At 41.6% G+C, this 25,000-nt stretch overlaps 1 protein-coding gene across 1 annotated transcript in view; it reads left to right on the top strand.

The window, feature by feature from the left end:
- The window catches only part of LOC128692936 (interaptin), a 153,365-nt gene extending 139,559 nt beyond the window's left edge, over positions 1-13,806 (top strand). Inside the window, exons 4-8 of the mRNA XM_070091992.1 lie at positions 1,030-1,094; positions 6,388-6,505; positions 6,680-6,807; positions 10,118-10,213; positions 13,072-13,806. Of these exons, the coding sequence (XP_069948093.1) occupies positions 1,030-1,094; positions 6,388-6,505; positions 6,680-6,807; positions 10,118-10,213; positions 13,072-13,098 (434 nt within the window). The 3' untranslated portion in view covers positions 13,099-13,806. The remainder of the gene's footprint in view (positions 1-1,029; positions 1,095-6,387; positions 6,506-6,679; positions 6,808-10,117; positions 10,214-13,071) is intronic.
- Positions 13,807-25,000: the final 11,194 nt, after the last annotated feature.

Consider the following 25,000-nt stretch of genomic DNA (forward strand, 5'->3'; position numbering starts at 1 on the left):
AATAGTAAAGAGGTGTAGTCAGTTTAGAAGTGCGATCAGCAGTTGATCTGACTGCTGAATCAGCTGGGTTGGTGGGTGAAATTGTGAGTCAGACTCAGTCATTGATTTAATCAGCGAGCCAGTCAGTAAGGCAGTCGCTGAGTCAGTCACTGAATGATTCAGTCATTGAGTCAGCTACTAAGTGATGCAGTCAGCGAGGTCTCAGTGAGTGATTGACTGAATGATTCAGTCAGTGAGTCAGCTACTGAATGATTCAGTCGGTGAGTTAATCACTGAATGATTCAGTCAGTGAGTCAGCCACTGAATGATTCAGTCAGTGAGTCAGTCACTGAATGATTCAGTCAGTGAGTTGGTCATTGAATAAGTCAGTCAGTAATTGGGTTAGTCATTGTATAATTCAGTCATCGAGTAATCGCGAGGTTCAGTCAGTGAATGATTCGGTTACTGAGTCATTCAGTCACTTGAGTAAGTCATTCAGTGTTTTTTTTTATGAAGGAATCACCTGGGAGAGTCACTCTTCCTCGCAGTAACCAAATCAACAGTTTTAATAACAAAATCAACAATTTCAATAATTCTTCACGATGCATTCTGGGATTCACGTTGCATCTGGTAGGTGCCTTGATCCAAGGAACTGGCGCTACGCTCCTTTTCCTTGGATCCAATCTGATTACCTCCCATTCCCATGGTGCTGTGTGTGACTTCCACCGGTTTTGAACGTGTCCTGGTTATAGTCCTTCACCTCCTTGTCTTCATTTGCGGTTAAATATACGTCAAATATGCCTTAATGATTCACCAGTAATACGGTGCCATTGTCAAGTCACAACTGGGTAGAGAAGGCCTGAAGACAATACGGTAGGGAGGGGAGTGGTAGTAGTAGGAGCGGTAGTAGTAGTAGTAGTTTTTCTATCACTCAAGTTTACAGGAAACGTTGCAATAGTGACGTTGGGAACCTAGAAAGGACATTAAGGTAGTTGAAGGGAGGATAAATTGTGTTTTAAGTGGTATGTTTTGATACACCTTGCTTGGCAGAGATGAAGAACCGCCTGGCGGAGGAGGTGCAGCGTCTACAGCAGCAACATTCACAGCGTGAAGAGGTAAGTTCGATCACCTATTTACCCAGGTGGTAACTCTGCGCACATGTTGGTTTATCAAGTGGTAACTCCGCTCACATGTTGGTTTATCAAGTAGTAACTCCGCTCACATGTTGGTTTATCAAGTGGTAACTACTCTCACATGTTGACTTATCAAGTCAACACTGAACACACCACTACAAGGTATTGTATGAGTAGTGCAGCAACAACACTGAACACACCACTACAAGGTATTGTATGAGTAGTGCAGCAACAACACTGAACACACCACTACAAGGTATGGTATCAGTAGTGCAGCATCAACACTGAACACACCACTACAAGGTATGGTATCAGTAGTGCAGCAACAACACTGAACACACCACTACAAGGTATGGTATCAGTAGTGCAGCAACAACACTGAACACACCACTACAAGGTATGGTATCAGTAGTGCAGCAACAACACTGAACACACCACTACAAGGTATGGTATCAGTAGTGCAGCATCAACACTGAACACACCACTACAAGGTATGGTATCAGTAGTGCAGCATCAACACTGAACACACCACTACAAGGTATGGTATCAGTAGTGCAGCATCAACACTGAACACACCACTACAAGGTATGGTATCAGTAGTGCAGCAACAACACTGAACACACCACTACAAGGTATGGTATCAGTAGTGCAGCATCAACACTGAACACACCACTACAAGGTATGGTATCAGTAGTGCAGCATCAACACTGAACACACCACTACAAGGTATGGTATCAGTAGTGCAGCATCAACACTGAACACACCACTACAAGGTATGGTATCAGTAGTGCAGCAACAACACTGAACACACCACTACAAGGTATGGTATCAGTAGTGCAGCAACAACACTGAACACACCACTACAAGGTATGGTATCAGTAGTGCAGCATCAACACTGAACACACCACTACAAGGTATGGTATCAGTAGTGCAGCATCAACACTGAACACACCACTACAAGGTATGGTATCAGTAGTGCAGCAACAACACTGAACACAACACTACAAGGTATGGTATCAGTAGTGCAGCAACAACACTGAACACACCACTACAAGGTATGGTATCAGTAGTGCAGCAACAACACTGAACACACCACTACAAGGTATGGTATCAGTAGTGCAGCAACAACACTGAACACACCACTACAAGGTATGGTATCAGTAGTGCAGCATCACAACACTGAACACACCACTACAAGGTATGGTATCAGTAGTGCAGCATCACACCACTACTGAACACACCACTACAAGGTATGGTATCAGTAGTGCAGCATCAACACTGAACACACCACTACAAGGTATGGTATCAGTAGTGCAGCATCAACACTGAACACACCACTACAAGGTATGGTATCAGTAGTGCAGCATCAACACTGAACACACCACTACAAGGTATGGTATCAGTAGTGCAGCAACAACACTGAACACACCACTACAAGGTATGGTATCAGTAGTGCAGCATCAACACTGAACACACCACTACAAGGTATGGTATCAGTAGTGCAGCATCAACACTGAACACACCACTACAAGGTATGGTATCAGTAGTGCAGCAACAACACTGAACACACCACTACAAGGTATGGTATCAGTAGTGCAGCAACAACACTGAACACACCACTACAAGGTATGGTATCAGTAGTGCAGCAACAACACTGAACACACCACTACAAGGTATGGTATCAGTAGTGCAGCATCAACACTGAACACACCACTACAAGGTATGGTATCAGTAGTGCAGCATCAACACTGAACACACCACTACAAGGTATGGTATCAGTAGTGCAGCATCAACACTGAACACACCACTACAAGGTATGGTATCAGTAGTGCAGCATCAACACTGAACACACCACTACAAGGTATGGTATCAGTAGTGCAGCATCAACACTGAACACACCACTACAAGGTATGGTATCAGTAGTGCAGCAACAACACTGAACACACACTACAAGGTATGGTATCAGTAGTGCAGCAACAACACTGAACACACCACTACAAGGTATGGTATCAGTAGTGCAGCAACAACACTGAACACACCACTACAAGGTATGGTATCAGTAGTGCAGCAACAACACTGAACACACCACTACAAGGTATGGTATCAGTAGTGCAGCATCAACACTGAACACACCACTACAAGGTATGGTATCAGTAGTGCAGCAACAACACTGAACACACCACTACAAGGTATGGTATCAGTAGTGCAGCAACAACACTGAACACACCACTACAAGGTATGGTATCAGTAGTGCAGCAACAACACTGAACACACCACTACAAGGTATGGTATCAGTAGTGCAGCAACAACACTGAACACAACACTACAAGGTATGGTATCAGTAGTGCAGCATCAACACTGAACACACCACTACAAGGTATGGTATCAGTAGTGCAGCAACAACACTGAACACACCACTACAAGGTATGGTATCAGTAGTGCAGCAACAACACTGAACACACCACTACAAGGTATGGTATCAGTAGTGCAGCATCAACACTGAACACACCACTACAAGGTATGGTATCAGTAGTGCAGCAACAACACTGAACACACCACTACAAGGTATGGTATCAGTAGTGCAGCATCAACACTGAACACACCACTACAAGGTATGGTATCAGTAGTGCAGCAACAACACTGAACACAACACTACAAGGTATGGTATCAGTAGTGCAGCAACAACACTGAACACACCACTACAAGGTATGGTATCAGTAGTGCAGCATCAACACTGAACACACCACTACAAGGTATGGTATCAGTAGTGCAGCAACAACACTGAACACAACACTACAAGGTATGGTATCAGTAGTGCAGCAACAACACTGAACACACCACTACAAGGTATGGTATCAGTAGTGCAGCAACAACACTGAACACACCACTACAAGGTATGGTATCAGTAGTGCAGCAACAACACTGAACACACCACTACAAGGTATGGTATCAGTAGTGCAGCAACAACACTGAACAACACTGAACACACCACTACAAGGTATGGTATCAGTAGTGCAGCAACAACACTGAACACACCACTACAAGGTATGGTATCAGTAGTGCAGCAACAACACTGAAGCGGGACTCGAACCTGCACACTCTGCGTCAATTTACGCGGCACTTTAGCCATGTGAATTGCTAAGCATTATCAGTTAATGTTTTTTTTTTCCTGTGAATCCAAACCAGCGGCAGATTATTATTATTATTATTATTATATTCTCAGGTGGCGTAGTTAACACGACGCCAGACAGCCAGAAATTTCAGGTTTTTACTTTCACGTTTCCAGTCTTCCTGGTGCTTCACTGTTCTGTGTTCGCTAATCAGAAGTTTCGTAACGTTTCTTATAGTTTGTTAAATATTAATTATCGACATTAACCAGGTACAATTCAAATCGCATATGTACAGAAATCGAATTATACACGTATAATTGGATGAATCAGTTGGTCGAATGTGTCCAACCTTTCTACTTTCTATTTTCATTTAGTGCACAAAATTTAAATTTATTCTTCACTTAATTTATATCTGTTCTTCCCTTTCTCTTCTTTCCCATCGCCGTCCACAACCCCCCCCACCCCCACAAACCCACTTTCACAATATAAGTGGATAATGACTCGTTAATTTTTCTCTTGAAGCATTATTCTGTATGTTCAGTCAAAACCTTGCACCAAAGAAAGCCAAGACGTTATATAAGAAATATCCTTCTTTGGTATTAAACACTTAATAGCACTTTGATGAAGTTTAAAGTGTTTAACGTGTATTAAAGCACGTCAGCTTTTAATTGCCCAGTGCTAGGTACAAAACACTGAGCACGGGCGGGAGGATTTATGCTTATATACGTCTATAAGAGAGAATTCGTAGTTTGGAAGTTAGGAGGAGGTGCGGGATTACCAAAACTGTTGTCCAGAGGGCTGAGGAAGGGTTGTTGAGGTGGTTCGGACATGTAGAGAGAATGGAGCGAAACAGTGTGACTTCAAGAGTGTATCAGTCTGTAGTGGAAGGAAGGCGGGGTAGGAGTCGGCCTAGGAAAGGTTGAAGAGAGGGGGTAAAGGAGATTTTGTGTGCGAGGGGCTTGGACTTCCAGCAGGCATGCATGAGCGTGTTTGATAGGAGTGAATGGAGACAAATGGTTTTTAATACTTGACGTGCTGTTGGAGTGTGAGCAAAGTAACATTTATGAAGGGGTTCAGGGAAACCGGCAGGCCGGACTTGAGTCCTGGAGATGGGAAGTACAGTGCCTGCACTCTGAAGGAGGGGTGTTAATGTTGCAGTTTAAAAACTGTAGTGTAAAGCACCCTTCTGGCAAGACAGTGATGGAGTAAATGATGGTGAAAGTTTTTCTTTTTCGGACCACCCTGCCTTGGTGGGAATCGGCCAGTGTGATAATAATAAAAATAAACGTCTATAAGATACCCAGATGCTGCATATGTGTTTAATTCGTCATGGAGAGATGTGTCTCAATCAGAGTATATTACACCTGCAATCAATAGGCCTTAAACCTAACAAGCTGACTTGTTACGTATCCAGTGTACAGTGCTGTTTGCGATTCTAAGCGAACGCGAATCTCCATCACTGACCACAATGTTAGCATGTGTGTGTCTGTTATGTGGTGCACGCCATCAATCTTCGCCATAAAGAGCACCGCTTCCAGCAGTGTTCTTTGAGGGATTCCGCAACATTCTGGATAATCTCCAATCAATTTTGACAAACCTACTTTTAGGCAGAATGTGATTAAAGGGCTTAAGACATCTGGAAATATAGATTTACTTATTATGAAGATCTCTTGAAAAGAAATCAGTATTATCATCATTATATGGAAATTTTACGAGGTTTAATATTTTCGGGCCGTCACTGGAGTAGAAGAGGAAAAAAACTTGAAGTTTGTGGTAAGCTCTGGATGTTGTGGCCTCACTAGGTTACTTCTAGACTGTTTCACCACCACCATCTGTGCTCTTCATAATTGGAGTTGAACGACAAAATGCGAACTATCGATCAGTCTTTAATTTATTTTATTTGTTCAACAAACATGTAGGCTGATTGTGTATCCTTTGAGTGCTGTATGGGTTGCTTTTATTATCTGGTAGTTTTCCATTATTTATCATGTTTTTATGCGTCTTTCTCGGTGTGTCCTTGCTTATGTCCCTGTATATGTGCCTTCATGTGTCCGTGCGTGTCTCACTGTATCGCTGGTAGGAAGATTACATAGTTGGTAGGAAAATCACTGTAATATGTGAAGCGCAATAATGGTGTTGTCCATCGTGGCGACGAATATAACAAGGAAAGCCGTCTTCAGACCCACAGTAAGGAGTTGGAGAGCTTGCGTGAGGAGATGACGGAGGTGAAGAGGGAAGCAGAGAAGAAAGTGGAAGAGGCGGTGCAGAAGGAGCAGGACAAAGGTCAGTGTGATATGGCTTTATCATGAATTTCCGAGTATTGCCCTCTTGTTTAGCATCTTGAAATATTGACCTCACCATTGCGTGGGATAATCAACTGAGCGTGATAACATTAATGAGATACATATCTCTTTGTTTATGCTTGAATTATTGTGCGTTTGTGATGGGTGTATGCAGCAAAGGCAGCAGCAGCAGCAGCGGCTGAGGCACTGAAAGAAAGGGAGGAACAGTTGGCCACTGTGAAACTTGACCTCGCAGATGTGCGAGAGAAACAACTGCAGGTGCTGAGGGAACTACGTGTGAAGGTGAGTGACAGGTGAACCACATACGGCAGGCATTTGACTCCACCACCACATCCCTGTCTTTCTCTGTGCACTGAGATTACTTTAGCAATATGCCATTTATGTGACAATTACCCTGTGTCTATCCCAGTACGACTCTGTGTTTAGTGAACCACTAATCGGTCTGAGGATCGACGACCCAAATGATTTCTTCATGAATGAGCCTCAAAACTCCGTAAATGTATGCCAGATTTCCGATATTACCCTAACTCCGATAGATTTCGAAAAAGTCATTGACAATATGCCCATGCACTCAGCCCCGGGCCCAGACTCGTGGATCTCTGTTTTCTTTAAGAACTGCAAGAAACCCCTCTCGCGTGCCCTAAGTACACTATGGAGGAGGAGCTTGGACATGGGTGAAATTCCACAGTCACTTAAAACAACGGATATAGCCACACTCCATAAAGGTGGCAGCAAAGCATTAGCTAAGAACTATAGACCAATAGCTCTGACGTCCCACATCATAAAAACCTTTGAAAGAGTGCTAAGAAGCAGGATTGCAAATCACCTGGATTCCCAAAATCTGCACAATCCAGGGCAACATGGGTTCAGGGCAGGTCGCTCCTGCCTCTCACAACTACTGGATCACTAAGATATGGCCTTGGATGCACTGGAAGAAAATCAGAATGCAGATGTAATATACACAGACTTTGCAAAATCATTTGACAAATGCGATCATGGCGTAATAGCCCATAAAATACGTGCTAAAGGAATAACTGGGAAAGTGGGGAGATGGATCTTCAACTTCCTAACAAATCGAACACAAAGAGTAGTGGTCAGCAGAGTTAAATCGGAGGCTGCCATAGTGAAGCGCTCTGTTCCACAAGGCACAGTACTCGCCCCCATCTTATTCCTTATCCTCATATCAGACATAAACAGAGATATACACCACAGCACCGTATCATCTTTTGCGGATGATACTAGGATCTGCATGAGGCTGTCATCTGCTGAGGACGCGGTTAACCTCCAAGAAGATATAAACAAAGTTTTCCAGTGGGCAACGGTAAACAATATGATGTTCAATGAGGACAAATTCCAACTACTCCGTTATGGAAAACTGGAAGAGATAATAACTAGAACAGAGTATACTACTGACTCCGGCCATACAATAGAGCGGAAAAATAATGTAAGGGACCTGGGAGTAGTAATGTCTGAGGATCTCACTTTCAAGGATCACAACAGTGCCACGATCGCACGTGCAAAGAAAATGATAGGATGGATAATGAGAACGTTCAAAACGAGAGATGCCAAGCCAATGATGATCCTTTTCAAATCACTTGTTCTCTCTAGGCTGGAATACTGCTGTACATTAACATCTCCATTCAAAGCAGGTGAAATCGCAGATCTAGAGAGTGTACAGAGATCCTTTACTGCACGTATAAGTTCTGTCAAGCACCTTAACTACTGGGAACGCTTGGAAGCACTTGACTTGTACTCGTTGGAACGCAGGAGGGAGAGATATATCATAATCTACACTTGGAAAATCTTGGAAGGAATGGTCCCAAATCTGCACACAGAAATCACTCCCTACGAAAGTAAAAGACTGGGCAGGCGATGCAAAATGCCCCCAATAAAAAGTAGGGGCGCCATTGGTACACTAAGGGAAAACACCATAAGTGTCCGGGGCCCAAGACTGTTCTACAGCCTCCCATCAAGCATTAGGGGAATTGCCAATAAACCCCTGGCTGCCTTCAAGAGAGAGCTGGACAGATACCTAAAGTCAGTGCCGGATCAGCCGGGCTGTGGCTCGTACGTTGGACTGCGTGCGGCCAGCAGTAACAGCCTAGTTGATCAGGCCCTGATCCATCGGGAGGCCTGGTCATGGACCGGGCCGCGGGGGCGTTGATCCCCGGAATAACCTCCAGGTAATCCAGGTAATCATTGCTTTGTAGCTCCTTGATATGTGGTCACACAGTTCCTCTGCTCCACACATTACCCAGTGTAATATATTTGGTCTCGCTCCTTTGTGTTTAATCCCTTTAAGAGCCTTCTCACTTCATTGTTGTAACTTCATCTCATCTTTATTACTCTTTTTTTTCTTTCTCCCTTGTCCATTCAGTGCGGACAAGTCTTTGGGGTAACCAGCACACAGGATCGTCATATTTTCAAAACTCCACGTATGTTTTGTCAGTAGTTCCACCCTCTTCCTTTGTCTTGTTTCACTGTGGTATACCTTGTTTCACAGTGTGGTATACCTTGTTTCACAGTGTGGTATACCTTGTTTCACAGTGTGGTATACCTTGTTTCACAGTGTGGTATACCTTGTTTCACTGTGGTATACCTTGTTTCACAGTGTGGTATACCTTGTTTCACAGTGTGGTATACCTTGTTTCACTGTGGTATACCTTGTTTCACAGTGTGGTATACCTTGTTTCACTGTGGTATACCTTGTTTCACAGTGTGGTATACCTTGTTTCACAGTGTGGTATACCTTGTTTCACAGTGTGGTATACCTTGTTTCACTGTGGTATACCTTGTTTCACAGTATGGTATACCTTGTTTCACTGTGGTATACCTTGTTTCACAGTGTGGTATACCTTGTTTCACAGTATGGTATACCTTCACAGTATGGTATACCTTGTTTCACTGTGGTATACCTTGTTTCACAGTATGGTATACCTTGTTTCACAGTATGGTATACCTTGTTTCACTGTGGTATACCTTGTTTCACAGTGTGGTATACCTTGGAAAATGCCGTCAACTTCATTTTCACTATACATATTATATCTGGTTTTCTTTTTGATATTCTCGTTTTAATCTCACGCCTCTTGACTTTTTTTTTCTCATGGCTCTTGTTTCTGATGCTGTCTACAGTCTCACGCCTCTTGATACTCTTGTTTCACTGTGGTATACCTTGTTTCACAGTATGGTATACCTTGTTTCACAGTATGGTATACCTTGTTTCACTGTGGTATACCTTGTTTCACAGTGTGGTATACCTTGGAAAATGCCGTCAACTTCATTTTCACTATACATATTATATCTGGTTTTCTTTTTGATATTCTCGTTTTAATCTCACGCCTCTTGACTTTTTTTTTCTCATGGCTCTTGTTTCTGATGCTGTCTACATTTATGTACAAAACGTTTATTCTTTTGTTTATCTCTGTTTTTGTTTTGTGTGTGTGTATGTACGTATGTATCTGTACCTTTTCGGTGGCTGTAGATGTTCATATAGATACACAGGATTTTTTTTACCCTTGGGTATACTGTGTCTAAGGTTTTTATGGTTAATAATGGTGGTATTTCCTTCTCACCCTCTTCTCCTACACCTTAGCACCACGACGAGATGGAGAAGTTACGAGGTCGTCTGTCAAGGATGCAGCAGTCTCTCTCCTCACGCGCTACCTCGGATATGGACCTTGTTGCTAACGTGAGTGCAGCAACACTTCCTTCACCTCAATAAACCCAGAACACTTCCTTAAAATGCCACCCACAGTAGCTGATCAACTCTTAGGTATCTATTAAACCACAGTGTTAGGTGAACAGGGGCAATAGGCATAAGGACACTTGTTCAAATACTTCGTTTCGCCCGGGAGCCGAATCCCAACGTTTACGGTTGTGAGCCGACTGCTCTACCACTCAAGAGTGAACCTTCTCTACCCACTCCATCACCACTACCAACACTTTTCATTATACCCAGTGCCCACACTACCACAACTACCCTGACCACCTTTACGACCCACGCTATCACCAGTAACTACGTTTCCACCTTAACAACCTCCACTACCACTGCCTGCATCTCCACACCGCGCTTCCATCCACGCTGACGCTAGTGAAGGGCTCTTTTTCTAGGGGAATGGATCTATACTCCAGTTCCCTGAATTCAGCCTGAACAGTTTCCGTCACCCACCCCCACAGGCGCTGTATAATCCCTATGGGTCTAGCGCTCCCCATGATGATGATGATAATAATAATAATAATAATAATAATAATAATAATAATAATCCACATCCTGAAAAGACAATACGGTTGTCTCATATTTAACTGCTACAACAACTACTGCTGCTACTACTACTACTACTACTACTGCCAGCACTACCACCACCACTACTACTACTATTATTACTACTACTACTATTACTACTACTACCACCACCACCACCATCTCTATTGCTACTGCTGCTTTCAAATTGCAATTGTAATGCATTACCTTGCTGTACAACCTTCAGTGTGTCAGGCGCAGTAATGACCATTGACCTTCCTTTATAAAGCAGTGTTCTCATTTAATAAATCAGTTATATTGTGATTTTTTTTCCACAAGCTAATACAAGGTCCCCCATATAAAGCGGTTGTTGCATGTTTATAGCACTGAATAAAGTACGTTCAAAATTAAACGGCAGATGAAAGGGGCTTCATAGTACGTGTTGGTCAAATTTGCAGGCATTTTTTTGCATCTCATTTGAAAAAAAAAATATCCTTCTAAACAGATAAGCTATGTTTGAAAGGGATTGATGATGAGTTAAGTTGTTAAGTATCTGCTGTCCAGCTTGGCTAACAACCCCCCACCCCCACGCCCGCTTCCTCACCACTACACATTACATTCTGTGCGGTAGATGACATAGCAGGTAGGTCCCGTGGTTGATGCAGTTTTCGTGGGGAAGCGCTAACTCCTTATGGGACATAGAGGACCTGAACAGTGATCAGTTTTGAATCAAGGGAGAGTATACAGTACTATTACAACCCAGGATCCAAATGGCCTGTTACCCCGGGTGTAATGGGAGCAAAAGAAACACAGCAGAAAAAGTTTAGACTTATATTATCCTTCACCAATTTAGAACAGCAATATGTACACTATGTACAGTAATAAGTATAGTGCACGTCACGGTAAGCAAGGCAGAAATAGAAGCCACAAGATAGCAGACCGTGCTCAACCAGCTCTAGAATGGGAATGACAAGGGCAGACAGGAGAGCGGTATCCACATAACCTCTGCGATTGCCAATCCCACCTTCTTATTGGCTAGAACCTGGTCACTAGTTGAACGATGGGGCCCCATCACCAACTCTTAGCAACCTGGTTCGCTGGTTGGGGGAGATAGCCTGTAAATGAGGGTGTGTCCATGCGCCGAATAAAGGTTACGTACTCTTTGCATGCCACAAGTACTGACAAGTTGAGAAGACGCGTGCAGCAGTTAGGTATCTTTACTCCGAAACGTTTTGCCTACATAGAAGGCTTCTTCAGTCGAGTACAGAGGAGGTAGTAGAAGCAGTGGAGATGTGAAGACAATATAATCAGTCCATCACCCTTGAAGATGTAGTTTTAAGGTGGCGAGTCCCTCAGCCTGGCTGAGGGACTCACCACCTCAACTGCTTCTGCTTCCTCTGCACTCGACTGAAAAAACCTACTGTGTAGGAGAAACGTTTCTGAATAAAGACACCTACCTGTTGCACACATGTCTTACTCATAACATTACAGCGCAATATTACACGTCCTCTTTTATTTCTCCGTAACTTACCTTTATATTTTTTTTATGTTAATGTCCAGGGTTTATTACCTGGACCTCAGCAATGAGAGTCGCTACTCTCACCGCTGGGCAACGACGACCTTTATAATCTGAGAATGACTCGTCCGATCGTCTTCAAATTTTCACCGCTGTTGAATATTACTTAGAGGTGGATTGATTTTTGGCCATTTTTATTGACATTAGGATATTTGTTTCCATACGTTAACCTGTGTATGTCTCTTCTGAGACTCTTCATATCTCACTGCTAATATTTAGCTACTCTACATCAGAAACTTACATCACCTCTGTACTATATTCCTTTTCGAGTGCATTGAGGTAGAGGAAACTGGGATTATTGGATACGGGGCTGCCTTCCTCAGATCGCACAACCACCAACGCACAGTTAGTTATGTGAAGCACTAAACTTGTGTGGATAAGTCAGTACAAGGGTTAGTGGAGGTTCCTTCATTCTCTCCCAGTCGGACTTGTCCCTCCTCTTCCTACAGCAGAAGCAGCGCAGTGATACTATGTCGCAGTGATACTGTGCCCAAGTCTGTTAAATAATGGTGTCAGTATCGTACTGTCATGTTATTGTGCATTGATCAAAATATAGGTTGTCCATACTACCTCCATAGGGCATTTTAGAACATTAGATTTTGCCGCCGAAGCTGTTAGTTTGTTGTGCACCCCATATCCATCCTGTGAACGGTAGAGCAAGAACATATGGATACACAAAAGGCCTAGGAATGTCAACCTAACGAGACTGATCTGTCTTTACCACTTACAGGTAAGAGTGAGGAAGGTGGGGATTTAAACGGTGAATGCAGTAGTGAGCACGGAGCAGGTGTGAGCTCTGGCAGAGCAGGTGTGAGTTCTAGTGAAGCAGGTGTGAGTTCTAGCGTGACCCGGAGACCGGCACACAACCGCACTAAGCCCGTGCCTCGGGCTCACAACACCTGCCCTCCAATTAAATCCAACACACTAACCAAGCTGGGAAACAAGCGCAAACTGTACTCTGGCAAGTCCTTCCTCCAGGAGGAACAAGACGAACTGCTGCAACCCTAGACGGATTACCCTCATAACGATTGCAGACTCTTGGGGTAACAAACTGAACTTAAGAATGACAAGAGTGAACCTATGGGTGACAACCGGAACCTGTGTGGCAAAGGGTGAAGCACACTGCCCAGTGCATGAAATTTGTTAGACATTCTATTAAACTTATTTAGCTAAACAAGTCAAAATTTTTATTTTGGAAACTTTTTATACAAAATTTCTTTTTTTATATTTTGATCATTTTTACTTTCCCATTACAACATTTTTTTTTTGTCTTGAAAATGGCGTTTGCCACTATTGAACACTAACCTCGAATCAGAGCTGATCAGTTAGAAATTACTCATTTTAGAAATTACTCATTTTTATGTTACTTTGATGAATACTGTCTTCAGTTTTGAAGTAATTTGCAATAAAATTATCACTTTATTTTATATATTCTTCTCCATTATTTCACAATACTTTGATTAGTTTTTAAGATTTTTTTTTTAATTTACATATTAATAATGCTGTATGAAATATTACTGATGAGTTGTTGATTTATAGTCCATACTTAAAATGCAGGATTTTGTGTTTGTTTTATCAAAGTGAACAGTGAAAATTCACTATAATTCTTGTGTGTCAGCCTTCATTATTGTTTAGCTGACACACTTGAGTACTGATGCTGACATCAATGTCTGTCATCTGTACTTTGTTGCCCTTTGTATAAATTGATGAATAACATAACGCGTTTTACACACACACACACACACACACACACACACACACACACACACACACAACCAGAACACTGCTGCAGCATATGGGCGCCTGGCAAACCTGAGAATAGCGTTCCGATACCTCATTAAGAAATCGTTCAAGACTGTACACCGTGTACGTCAGGCCCAGACTGGAGTTTGCAGCACCAGTTTGGAACCCACACCTAGCCAAGCACGTAAAAAAATTTAAGAAAGTGCAAAGGTTTGCAACAAGGCTAGTTCCTACGAAGAAAGGTTAAGGGAAATCGGTCTGACGACACTGGAGGACAGGAGGGTCAGGGAAGACATGATAACATACAAAATACTGCGAGGAATTGACAAGGTGGACAGAGACAGGATGTTCCAGCGATGGGACACAGAAGCAAGGGGAAATTGAAGACTCCGATGAGTCAAAGGGATGTTAGGAAGTATTTCTTTAGTCATAGAGTTGTCAGGAAGTGGAACAGTCTGGCAGGTAACGTAGTGGAGGCAGGAACCATACATAGTTTTAAGACGAAGTTTGATAAAGCGCATGAAGCAGGGAGAGTGGACCTAGTAGCGATAAGTGAAGAGGCGAGGCCAGGAGCTATGACTCTGCCCCTGCAACCACAAGGAATCTTTCAAGACACTGTACACCGGGCACGTCAGGCCCATACTGGAGTATGCAGCACCAGTTTGGAACCCGCACCGGGTCAAGCACGTTAAGAAATTAGTGTGCAAAGGTTTGCGACAAGGTTAGTTCCAGAGCTAAGGGGAATGTCCTACGAAGAAAGGTTAAGGGAAATCGGCCTGACGACACATAGAGGACAGGAGGGTTAGGGGAGACATGATAACGACATACAAAATACTGCGTGGAATAGACAAGGTGGACAGAGACAAGATGTTTCAGAGAGGGGACACAGAAACGAGGGGTCACTTTTGGAAGTTGAAGACGCAGATGAGTCAGAGGGATGTTAGGAAGCAGTTCTTCAGTCATAGAGTGGTCAGGAAGTGGAACAGTTTGGCGAGTGATGTAGTGGAGGCAGGAACCATACATAGATTTAAGATGAGGTATGATAAAGCTCAGGAAGCAGGGAGAGGACCTAGTAGCGTTCAGTGAAGAGGCGGGGCCAGGAGCTGAGTTTCGACCCCTGCAACCACAATTAGGTGAGTACACACACACACATGTCGTGCCGAATAAGTAAAACTTGCGATTTTGGCTTAAATAGCAATGCACTTCTTGCCGAATAGAGCAAGCGAAAATTTGTGTATGCAATTATAATTTCGCAATTTTTTTTTTTTTTATTCGCCGGTATTCCCCCGTCCCGGGTCTTTTCTCGAGACACTCCCCTATCTGGGGAGTGTCTCGAGACCTAAGTCTCGCATGGGAGGAGGTACAAGTACCCTGTCATCTTTGGGACCAAGTGTCCCCAGGCCTAGCCACAGTCCCCGCCCTCACGTGGCTCGCAGGGGAAGCTAGGCCTCTGGTCTGCCATCTGCCCCGCCCCACAAAGGGGCTCGTGGGGATGGCAGTCTTGTGAGCTGCAGGTGGTAGCAAGCTCAGGCCATTCCGTACAAAAAATCCTTCTGAATCTAACGAAAAAAATATATTTCATTGTGTTTATTTTTAAATTATCGTTAACTTATATAAAATACATATAGTTGGATTAGGCTAAATTAAACTGCGCTTGTTATAATAAGGTTAGGTAACGTTCCTAACCTTCTTTTGTTACAAAAATCATTATTTTTTATATGTATATAAATGAAAAAAATGTCTTTAAATGTATAAGACAAAATTTTAGAAAGGACTTAATTTTAAATGAGCTCTTGCTAATTGACCAGTTTTACCTATTCGGCACGAATTATATATAATATATATAATATTCCTATGCGAGACTTATGTAATAAAATATTCCTATTAGTAAAAAAAAAAATAAATATGAAAAGATGGGGTGGTAGGGGAAGTGGAATATTCAAACGGCTTCAGGAAGAAATCCAAATATTTTTCCTTGAAGCCTTTTTATCCACTTCTCCGAGGCTATGGGTCCCACAATTTACACCAGAGGTGGACCCCATCCTATATATAAATATATATATATATAAATATGTATATATATATATATATATATATATATATATATATATATATATATACATATACAGATGGCTTCAGGAAGAAATCCAAATATTCTTCCTTGAAGCCTTTTTATCCACTTCTCCGAGGCTATGGGTCCCACAATTTACACCAGAGGTGGACCCATTTATACATACATATATACATACATTATATATATATATATATATATATATATATATATATATATATATATATATATATATATATATACACATATATATATACATATATATATATATATATATACACATATACACACATATATATATATATACACATATATATGTATATGTATGCAGATGACAGTGCTCTGTTAGTGTCAGGTAAAGACCCACAAGATATTGCTAATGTTTTATCACTGGAACTGGAGTCCTGCAGCAAATGGTTAGTAGACAACAAACTATCATTACACCTAGGGAAAACTGAAGCCATTCTCTTTGGCACGAAACATAAACTGAGAAGGGTAAATAATTTTAATGTTCAATGTAATGGGGAGCCCATCACTTTGGTTTCATCAGTAAAATATTTGGGAATCCCCTTTGACCCATGCATGTCAGGAGAATTGATAGGGAACAGTGTAGTAAAGAAAGCGAATGCCAAACTGAAGTTCCTGTATAGACAAGCACAGTGTCTACCTACTGAGGCTCGCAGGACCCTATGTCTAGCCCTTATACAATGCCATATGGATTACGCTTGCTCTTCTTGGTACTCTGCCTTGACAAAAAAACTGAAAGATAGACTGCAAATCACCCAGAACAAAATCGTAAGATTCATCCTGGGGCTGGGACCAAGAGAACATGTAGGCCAGGATGAATTACAGCAGTTGGATATGCTAAATGTTGAAGACAGAGTAAAACAACTGAAGCTAAATCATGTTTATAAAATTGCTCACAAACAATGTCCAGAATATCTTGCTGTCAGTTTTGTCAAGGTTGGGAACCAAAGCAATCATAGTACTAGGGGGAGAGAGCACAACTTTGTAGTACCCACAGTCAGTGGCCAGGCTTCAAACACCTTTTATTGTACAGCAATAAAGGAATGGAACAGACTACCCGCACATGTCAAAGCCAGTCATAGCGTGAACCAGTTCAAGAAGAGTGCCAAAAGGTGTCTGATGAATGTAGCTACAGAAAGGGAGGGGAATGATTTTCTATTTTTTAGCTAACATACGTGTAAATTTTACCTTATTCCTTGTAATGACCCTCGTATTGTAGATAGTCTTAATGACCTTGGTGTAGCAGATAGTCTTTTTAGTATGATAATAAGATGTTATCTTCATTGTAGAATAATAAGAAAATATTATAACCTTTATACTATAATAATAAGGTAAAAGGACCCCAATGGAAATAAGTCACTCTGTCTGACTTTTTTGGGTTATCCTAGGTTCCCTACACATATGCTGCTATGTATGATAATTCTATGTAACTGTATTTGTGTTTGCTGTATAGTCCTTGTGGCTTAGCGCTTCTTTTTGATTATAATAATAATAATGTATTTGTGTTTACCTGAATAAACTTACTTACTTACTTACTTATATACATATATATACACATACACATATATATATACACATATATATATATATATATATATATATATATATATACACATATATATATATATATATATATATATATATATATATATATATACACACATATATATATACATACATGAGGTGTACGTAATTTCAACATTTTCTTGGCTTGTGGATTTACGGCAGTTTCATTCAGTCTACCTCACTAAACGTCTAGTTTTCTTTCTCTGTTTCGTAGAAAATGTTTTGGCACAGACCCGAGACTGATATTTTTTTGTTTCTATTTGCCTAGTAAGATAACTAAGTTCATTTAGTCATAGACATAAGTGCAATTATCATTCATAGTAACATATATGTAAAATAACTATGATAACCCAAAAAAGTCAGTAAGCTTATTTAGGTACAGGTACACGTCACTAAGTTCGATTATCGTACATAGTTTAAGATATGTGTAAGTTACCTAGGGTAACCCAAAAAGTCAGAGTGACCTATGGAATCCAGTGGAGTCCTTGTAATGCTCTTAAGTTACAGTAGAAATAAAGCAACTAAGTAAATCTGTGTGAAAATCAGTTACAGTATAAGATGCTTTAGGAATAAAGTGAACCGAGTTATTTACATGAACACTAAAGAGATTATAAGGTTACAATAATAGGTACATCAATGTTAACTATACGAGACGTCACTCTCCTCCCTTTCTGTAGCTTCATTCTTTAGGTACCTTTTAGCTCTCTTCCTGCACTGGCTAATGCTAGGACAGGATTACCTACACATGTCAACAATCCGTTCCACTCTTTTATTGGTGTATAGTAGTAGGTGTTTGAGGCCTGTGTAGGTACTACAAAATTGTGTTCACTTTCCCTTGTACCATACTAATTTTGGCTCTTAACCTTGAAAAACTTAGCAGCAAGATATTCTGGACACTGCCTGTGAGCAATTTTATAAACATGAAGGGCTCTTGATCCAAGGAATTTGGAGCTATCATTCTTTTGCTTCGTTCAGTCCTGGGCGAGGTAGAACGTACTGCCAAGTGTCTTTAACACCAACTGGTCTTCTTCACCTAGTAGTCAGTAGGTACCTGTGAGTTACTCAGACGGGTATGGGTCACATGTTCTGAAGAGAGAACCTATGGACCCTAATAATATACATAAGCTACACTGGCTTTCTTGTATTATTAACCTTCCGAGTTAATAATCCGAGAACGGCCTTCTAGAAGCGAAGGAGAAAACAGACAATGTACCCCCCTTCCCTCACCCTGTGAACATAGCTAGCTTTTGTTCCCACTATATAAGCACCATATAAAATAGTGTACAGCACACTCTGGACGTATCCAATTTTGTATCATTTATCATACTACTATTAATAATAATAATGTTTTTAACCGAAAATTAGGAGAAGCACTGTATGGGGTCATACAGTGCCACGGAGAATGGAAGACATTCAGGCTTGATTCAAGGAATTTGAGCATTGGTCAAATTCCTTAGATCAAGAGCCCCTCACTAACAACATGGAACCTTGAAGGGCATACTTTCAGTAAGGCAGACAGGCCGATGAAACACTTATATGATACACTGGATATAATGAACGTTGGAAAAAGTAATGTAGATAATCATCTACTGTGGCTGGGGACGTCATCCACTGGGGATGGAGCCGGGGACGTCATCCACTGGGGATGGACCCGGGGGCGTCTTCCACTGGGACTGGCTGGGTTTTCTCTTCCCAGGCTTGCCATTAGTGATATCCTTTTTTGCACGCACAGGGTTCACACATCGTGACATTGTAACTGCAAATCAGGTTGATAATCGTTGCATCAACCTTGGCAGGTGTGTATTACAAGTACGTGCCAGAGTTGTTTCCATTATAAGGTGCTAGTGAAGTGAAACCGAAGTTGAGGAATGATAGAGAAGCGTGACACGAAGTTGATGTTTCAATACAAGTGTTAGTGTGTGATGTTCAAAGTACAACTTATTTCGGAGGATTACACTGGAACTTTAGTCTAGGGAAGTTCCCTGATGTAAAAACTCCCCTAAGGCGCTATATAACCTCCACGGGTTTAGAGCTTCCCCCTTAATGTAGTTAAAATACAGTAAAACTTTAAACCTGGTCTCCAAACAGTTCCCGAGGTTCAGTTTTACCCTACACTGCTGGTACTGCATAATGAATGCGCTCCCAGGAGTCTTTTGACAAAACTGTATTTTTTTTAGCTTAGTAAACGTGTTCTTATGGTGCTTACTTAATATCCAGTAAGTTATTGTCTTGTCTAGAATGCAATTCTGTAAGCATCGTTGTTTGGCAGTGAAGTTGTAAGTACTGTAGCCAGGTTAGTTACCATTTTGTCCTCGGTACATGTCGATTAGACACTAGGCCTGTTGTATATGCGTGCGTGTTACACTGTGTGTGTATGTGGGTGTTACACTGTGTATGTGGGTGTTACACTATGTGGGTGGTACACTGTGTATGTGGGTGTTACACTGTATGTGGGTGTTACACTGTGTGTATGTGGGTGTTACACTGTGTATGTGGGTGTTACACTGTGTATGTGGGTGTTACACTGTGTGAGTATGTGGGTGTTTACATTCAAAGATGTGTACATACAGCATTAGGCTGTTGTTTTACAGTCATCTACCGTGTAATTTATGGTCTTCCAGGGCGTTACACAACAATGCACTCCATTAAACCAAAACACGTCTTTTTTACATGCATTATATCATTGATGCCATGAAGTTTTAGTATGATAATTTGCATGTTGTGAAGGACATCATTGCTTGAGGTATCCAGTAATTCTTCTTGTTCAGGGCGTTTATGATAAGAACCGACACACGTTACTTTTTAGTTCGTGTGATTTTTATACTATTGTTGCTGGTAGTGATGAAGCTAACCTGGAATCTGCATTGTCACATTGTAAGTTTTCATACTCAGTCATTATAGGAGTCGTGAACTAATCATTTTTGTTTTTCAAGTTAACCTACTGAACATGATATTTTTAAACAAGGTGAGGTCTGGTGTTTAAGATAAATTGCTGAGAAATAAAAACAATGGGATAGCAAGACGATCTCTTATCTGAAGATTTTCGCTCAAAGCTTTGGTTTATATAATCCTGTAAGGGTACACAACGAACTTGTTTACTATACTCCTTCACAGGGGGGGTTGTGATGCGGCTGGCACACTGGGAGGGGATTTCACATCATAAACTCAGGTGTCAGTCTACATTTTCGTAGTCAAGTTGAAATATGGCGTTGTTCAAGAGTGGTTTGTCTGTATATAGACTATAGACTCTTCTGAGCGACCTCTTGCATTGCCTTTTTCCTTACCTATCGGAAGATTTTTCAAACCATTATATGTACAACTTCACCATGTATGATACATACGGTGTTGGTATTATTGTCTCAACAGCTAATATGAAAGACAGGATAAGAGTTTGTCTTACTGGTGCAGTAACAGATTTAGTTGACTTGATTAAAATTCTCATTAAATTGGAATGATCCCCTTACCTTCATGGATACAGGAGGAAATTATTCTTGTCCTGAAATCTCGTGTGATTACGTGATGACTTAATATTTCACATCCAACGCAAGAGATGGTGAAGACGCAGTTGTGGTGTTACAATAGTTATGCTTGGTAGGAGTTTCGAGGTCAGGTACACACCTGTCTGGGTAATGGTGGTCAATGACTTACCAAACTCGAGTAAGATGCAACTGGTCTGTCAGAGTGGGTTCATTGTCTCTGCCAATGATTCGTTGACCTTCTCGTATACCTTCTTAAATGACATTATTATATTGATATTTTTTTAGGAGGGGGGGGGATACTTTCACTGTGGCAGGCAACGCAGAATGTCACTATTGCAACTTTCCAACATCTCAGTGTACTCGTTGTAACAGAGTATACAAGATGGCATTATATATTCCTCTATAGTACTGGAAACTTCACACTAAAGCGATAAGTCGTGCAGGTAACGATTGCCCTTGCAATATCTCTTCAAGGACGGTGTCTTAATAAGAGTGAAGGGCTCTTGATTCATAAGGGTTGCTCTTCTCTTCCTTGCTTCAAACCGGATTACTTCCCATTTCCCAAGCACTGTATAATTGGTGGGCTTAACGAGTCCCCATGCACAGAATTTCCCTGTCAGGTATCTTGAGCAAGGTGAGGTGAATATAATCGCTGGAGCAAACTGTTGACAGTGTATGTAGATGAATGGTTCAGAGGACCGACAAGTTGATAAATTAGACACATGTGCAACACTTGGGTATCTTTAATGAGGAAACGTTTCGCCACACAGTGGCTTCATCAGTCCATATAAAGGAGAATGGTGAAGAACAGGAGGAATTTGAGGTAATCAGTCCCTCAGCCTTGAGTTGATGTGATCAGTCCGTCAGTCTTGAAAAATCTTGTAAACAGTGTATTGTAACAGTGGTAAATAACTTTTTTGGTTTATATAGTGCGCAGATAGAACATAAAGAGGAACACTGCAGCATTCCTTCTAGCCCATACTAGGCAAGTCTTTCTCAAACTCAAACCCACGAACGAAAATATCTGCCCAACCTATTTTCAGTGCTACCCAAGGAACAAGCCAAGTGCACGTCCCATTCTGATAGATTGAAGATGTATCTACCTTCTAGAGGCATTCATTGTCACTACTTTGAGAAAATTACAGTTTACGCACACATATTTCTCTTAAAATACTTCTCTAGAAATATATCTGGCTATATTAGCCTGTTGACATTACTAGTTTAGGTTTGGTGAGCTATGGTTACCGTAGAATACGCATGAAGCAAACACTTTTTCCTTCACATCTTGTTTAAAACTGGTTGAGAAAGTAGGTGGGCGGGTAGCGTCAGTCTTTAGGCAGGTGGTCTGTCCACTGCCCGCTCACCTGCCCACCACACACCTGAGGATAAGAGGTCCGTTACCCCCGTACAGTGCAACGACTCTTTCTTGGGAATCGCACCTTATACCATAACCTCTTCCAGAACCCTCAGCGACCACTGGAACGGAATCAGTGTGGCGAGGACGGTAGTTTAACACTATCTTGGTGGTTTACTAAGATAGTAAAATATCTTCATTATAACGTGTGAGGCTCTTCACGAGGTGGGACTTTACCTTTCTCTTCAGGAGCGTTTAACCTTTATACGCCGATGATTTAGACCACATTCATTAGTAACTATGTTAACTGACCGACCTACTTATTGACGGCCTAAAATCAAACCTGATTACCTTCCATTCTCCAGGTGATATGTGAACAACAATAATAATAATCGTGATAAAGTTACCCTAAATAAAAGGCTCTTAGGAGTTTGATCAGTGAATTTTGGATGTAGTTAAATGATTCCTTTATAGTACTGTACCGCAAATGGGAGCTTACCTACGAAGTATGGATGCCGTGCCTACTCACGTAGTCAGGTTATCGAAGCTTGAGCTTCAGATAACACCGTTACAGGTGGGGGCCACCGCCAGGTCGCTATCTGGAGAAGACCCGGGCCGGAAGTACCGGCAAATCACTAATGAATGAATGAATGAATGAACCGTTACAGGCAGTTTGAGTATCTTGTTCATAGAGTCGAGTCCTCATAGTCATGTTGTCACGCCATTGACTGAAGAGGTAAATTTACGGTCTGGGAATGCCTGAAGCTTGAATAGCAAGCCTTGTGTGCCGTGTTCCTCGTACACCTCGGCCAGTCACTCAGCCAAACGTCCAGCCATAGATCCAACCAGCCACTAGTACAATCATCCTAGCAGCCATTAATTCAATCATCCAAACAGGCCATCCAACCAAGCATCCAGTGAGTTCCGCACAGCCTCAGGCTGGGACAGTGCGCACCACCTTGACTCTAGTATAGAGGTCAGTAAGCGCCTGACACAATGTATGCCGTAATATAAAATGTCCTGCAGAGAATGTTATATACATGATTACTTGCTGTGTCAGACTCGCTGTAAAGTACTCCACGTGAAGTGTAAAACGATCACACATCGTTTTCTCCTAAATACTTCATGTGAAGCCTTTATAATGTCATTTCTCATAATTATGTTGTTAAGTTATAGTTGATAAAGACACTTGCGTCTTTCATTAACAGCGCAGCGGGTCTTTTCAATTATTATTATTATTATAATCAAGGGGGAAGCACTAAACCCGTAGGATTATACAGCGGGTCTTTTCAAGACTTGAAGAAGGAGTCTGTGTAGGCGAAACGTTGTCTAAATCAAGTTTTCAATTGCTGGTCTGGTCGGTATTCCCATACCATACTAGAGTTGTTTACTCGCATATCATATAGCGTCAATATACACTAGTGCTTGCTTAATTACTGAACATGTCATCATCTAAGACCCGAGTCAGGAGAATTTTCCTTTTTCCTGAGGAACAAAACAACCACCACCTGTCTACCATATTCATATGATTCAAGCTCTCGCGGGAAAAAAATTAAATACTGTATCCGATAAGTTATGAAGACGGTTGACCGTTTTAAAAAAAATGTATAAAATATTGAGAATGTTATGAGCATCGTGACTAGATGGTTCCTTCATAAGTGTGGGTCACCTACGGCCGCAGGAGTATTTGTGCAAATCTTGTCCCCTTTCACTTCCCGAGAAATGAACGGTCATGTCCATATGACCCTTCGTTAGCATAAGGCGAGAGGCGCCGCTTACGCCACTCCCAGCTTTACCACCTTTCAAACTAGATATTTTTTATTAATCATACCTCATATATGTGTGATGAATGGTTTTGAAGACCGACAAGTTGAAGAATTGAGATACTTATGCAACATATGGGAATCTTTATTGAAGAAACGTTTTGCCACACAGTGGCTTCATCAGTCTTATACAAAGCAGAAAGGTGTGAGGAGAGGAGGAGTTTGAGGTAATCAGTCCCTTATCCTGGAGTCGATGTCTTAGATTGATGGACTGAACATATCGACTCCAGGCTGAGGGACTGATTACCTCAAACTCCTCCTCTCCTTATACCTTCCTGCTTTGTATAAGACTGATGAAGCCACTGTGTGGCGAAACGTTTCTTCAATAAAGATTCCCATATGTTGCATAAGTGTCTCAATAGCTCATATAACTAAATCAAAGATATAATACAAACAAAATGGTGAATAAGAGATATACTCTACAACTGGTTCTCGTTAGAGACGTTTCGCCCACCAGGGGATTCAGCAATCTAAGACATATGAAAACGGAGACTAACGAAAACAGAAGAGGCAGTAGTAGTCGGGTTGACGTGTGTTGTAGTAGTACCAGTAGTAATATTGACGACGTCCACGTAAGTGTGGGAGGTGATATTCCG

Source organism: Cherax quadricarinatus, chromosome 38 (genome assembly GCF_038502225.1).
Source record: "Cherax quadricarinatus isolate ZL_2023a chromosome 38, ASM3850222v1, whole genome shotgun sequence".
Taxonomy (NCBI): domain Eukaryota; kingdom Metazoa; phylum Arthropoda; class Malacostraca; order Decapoda; family Parastacidae; genus Cherax; species Cherax quadricarinatus.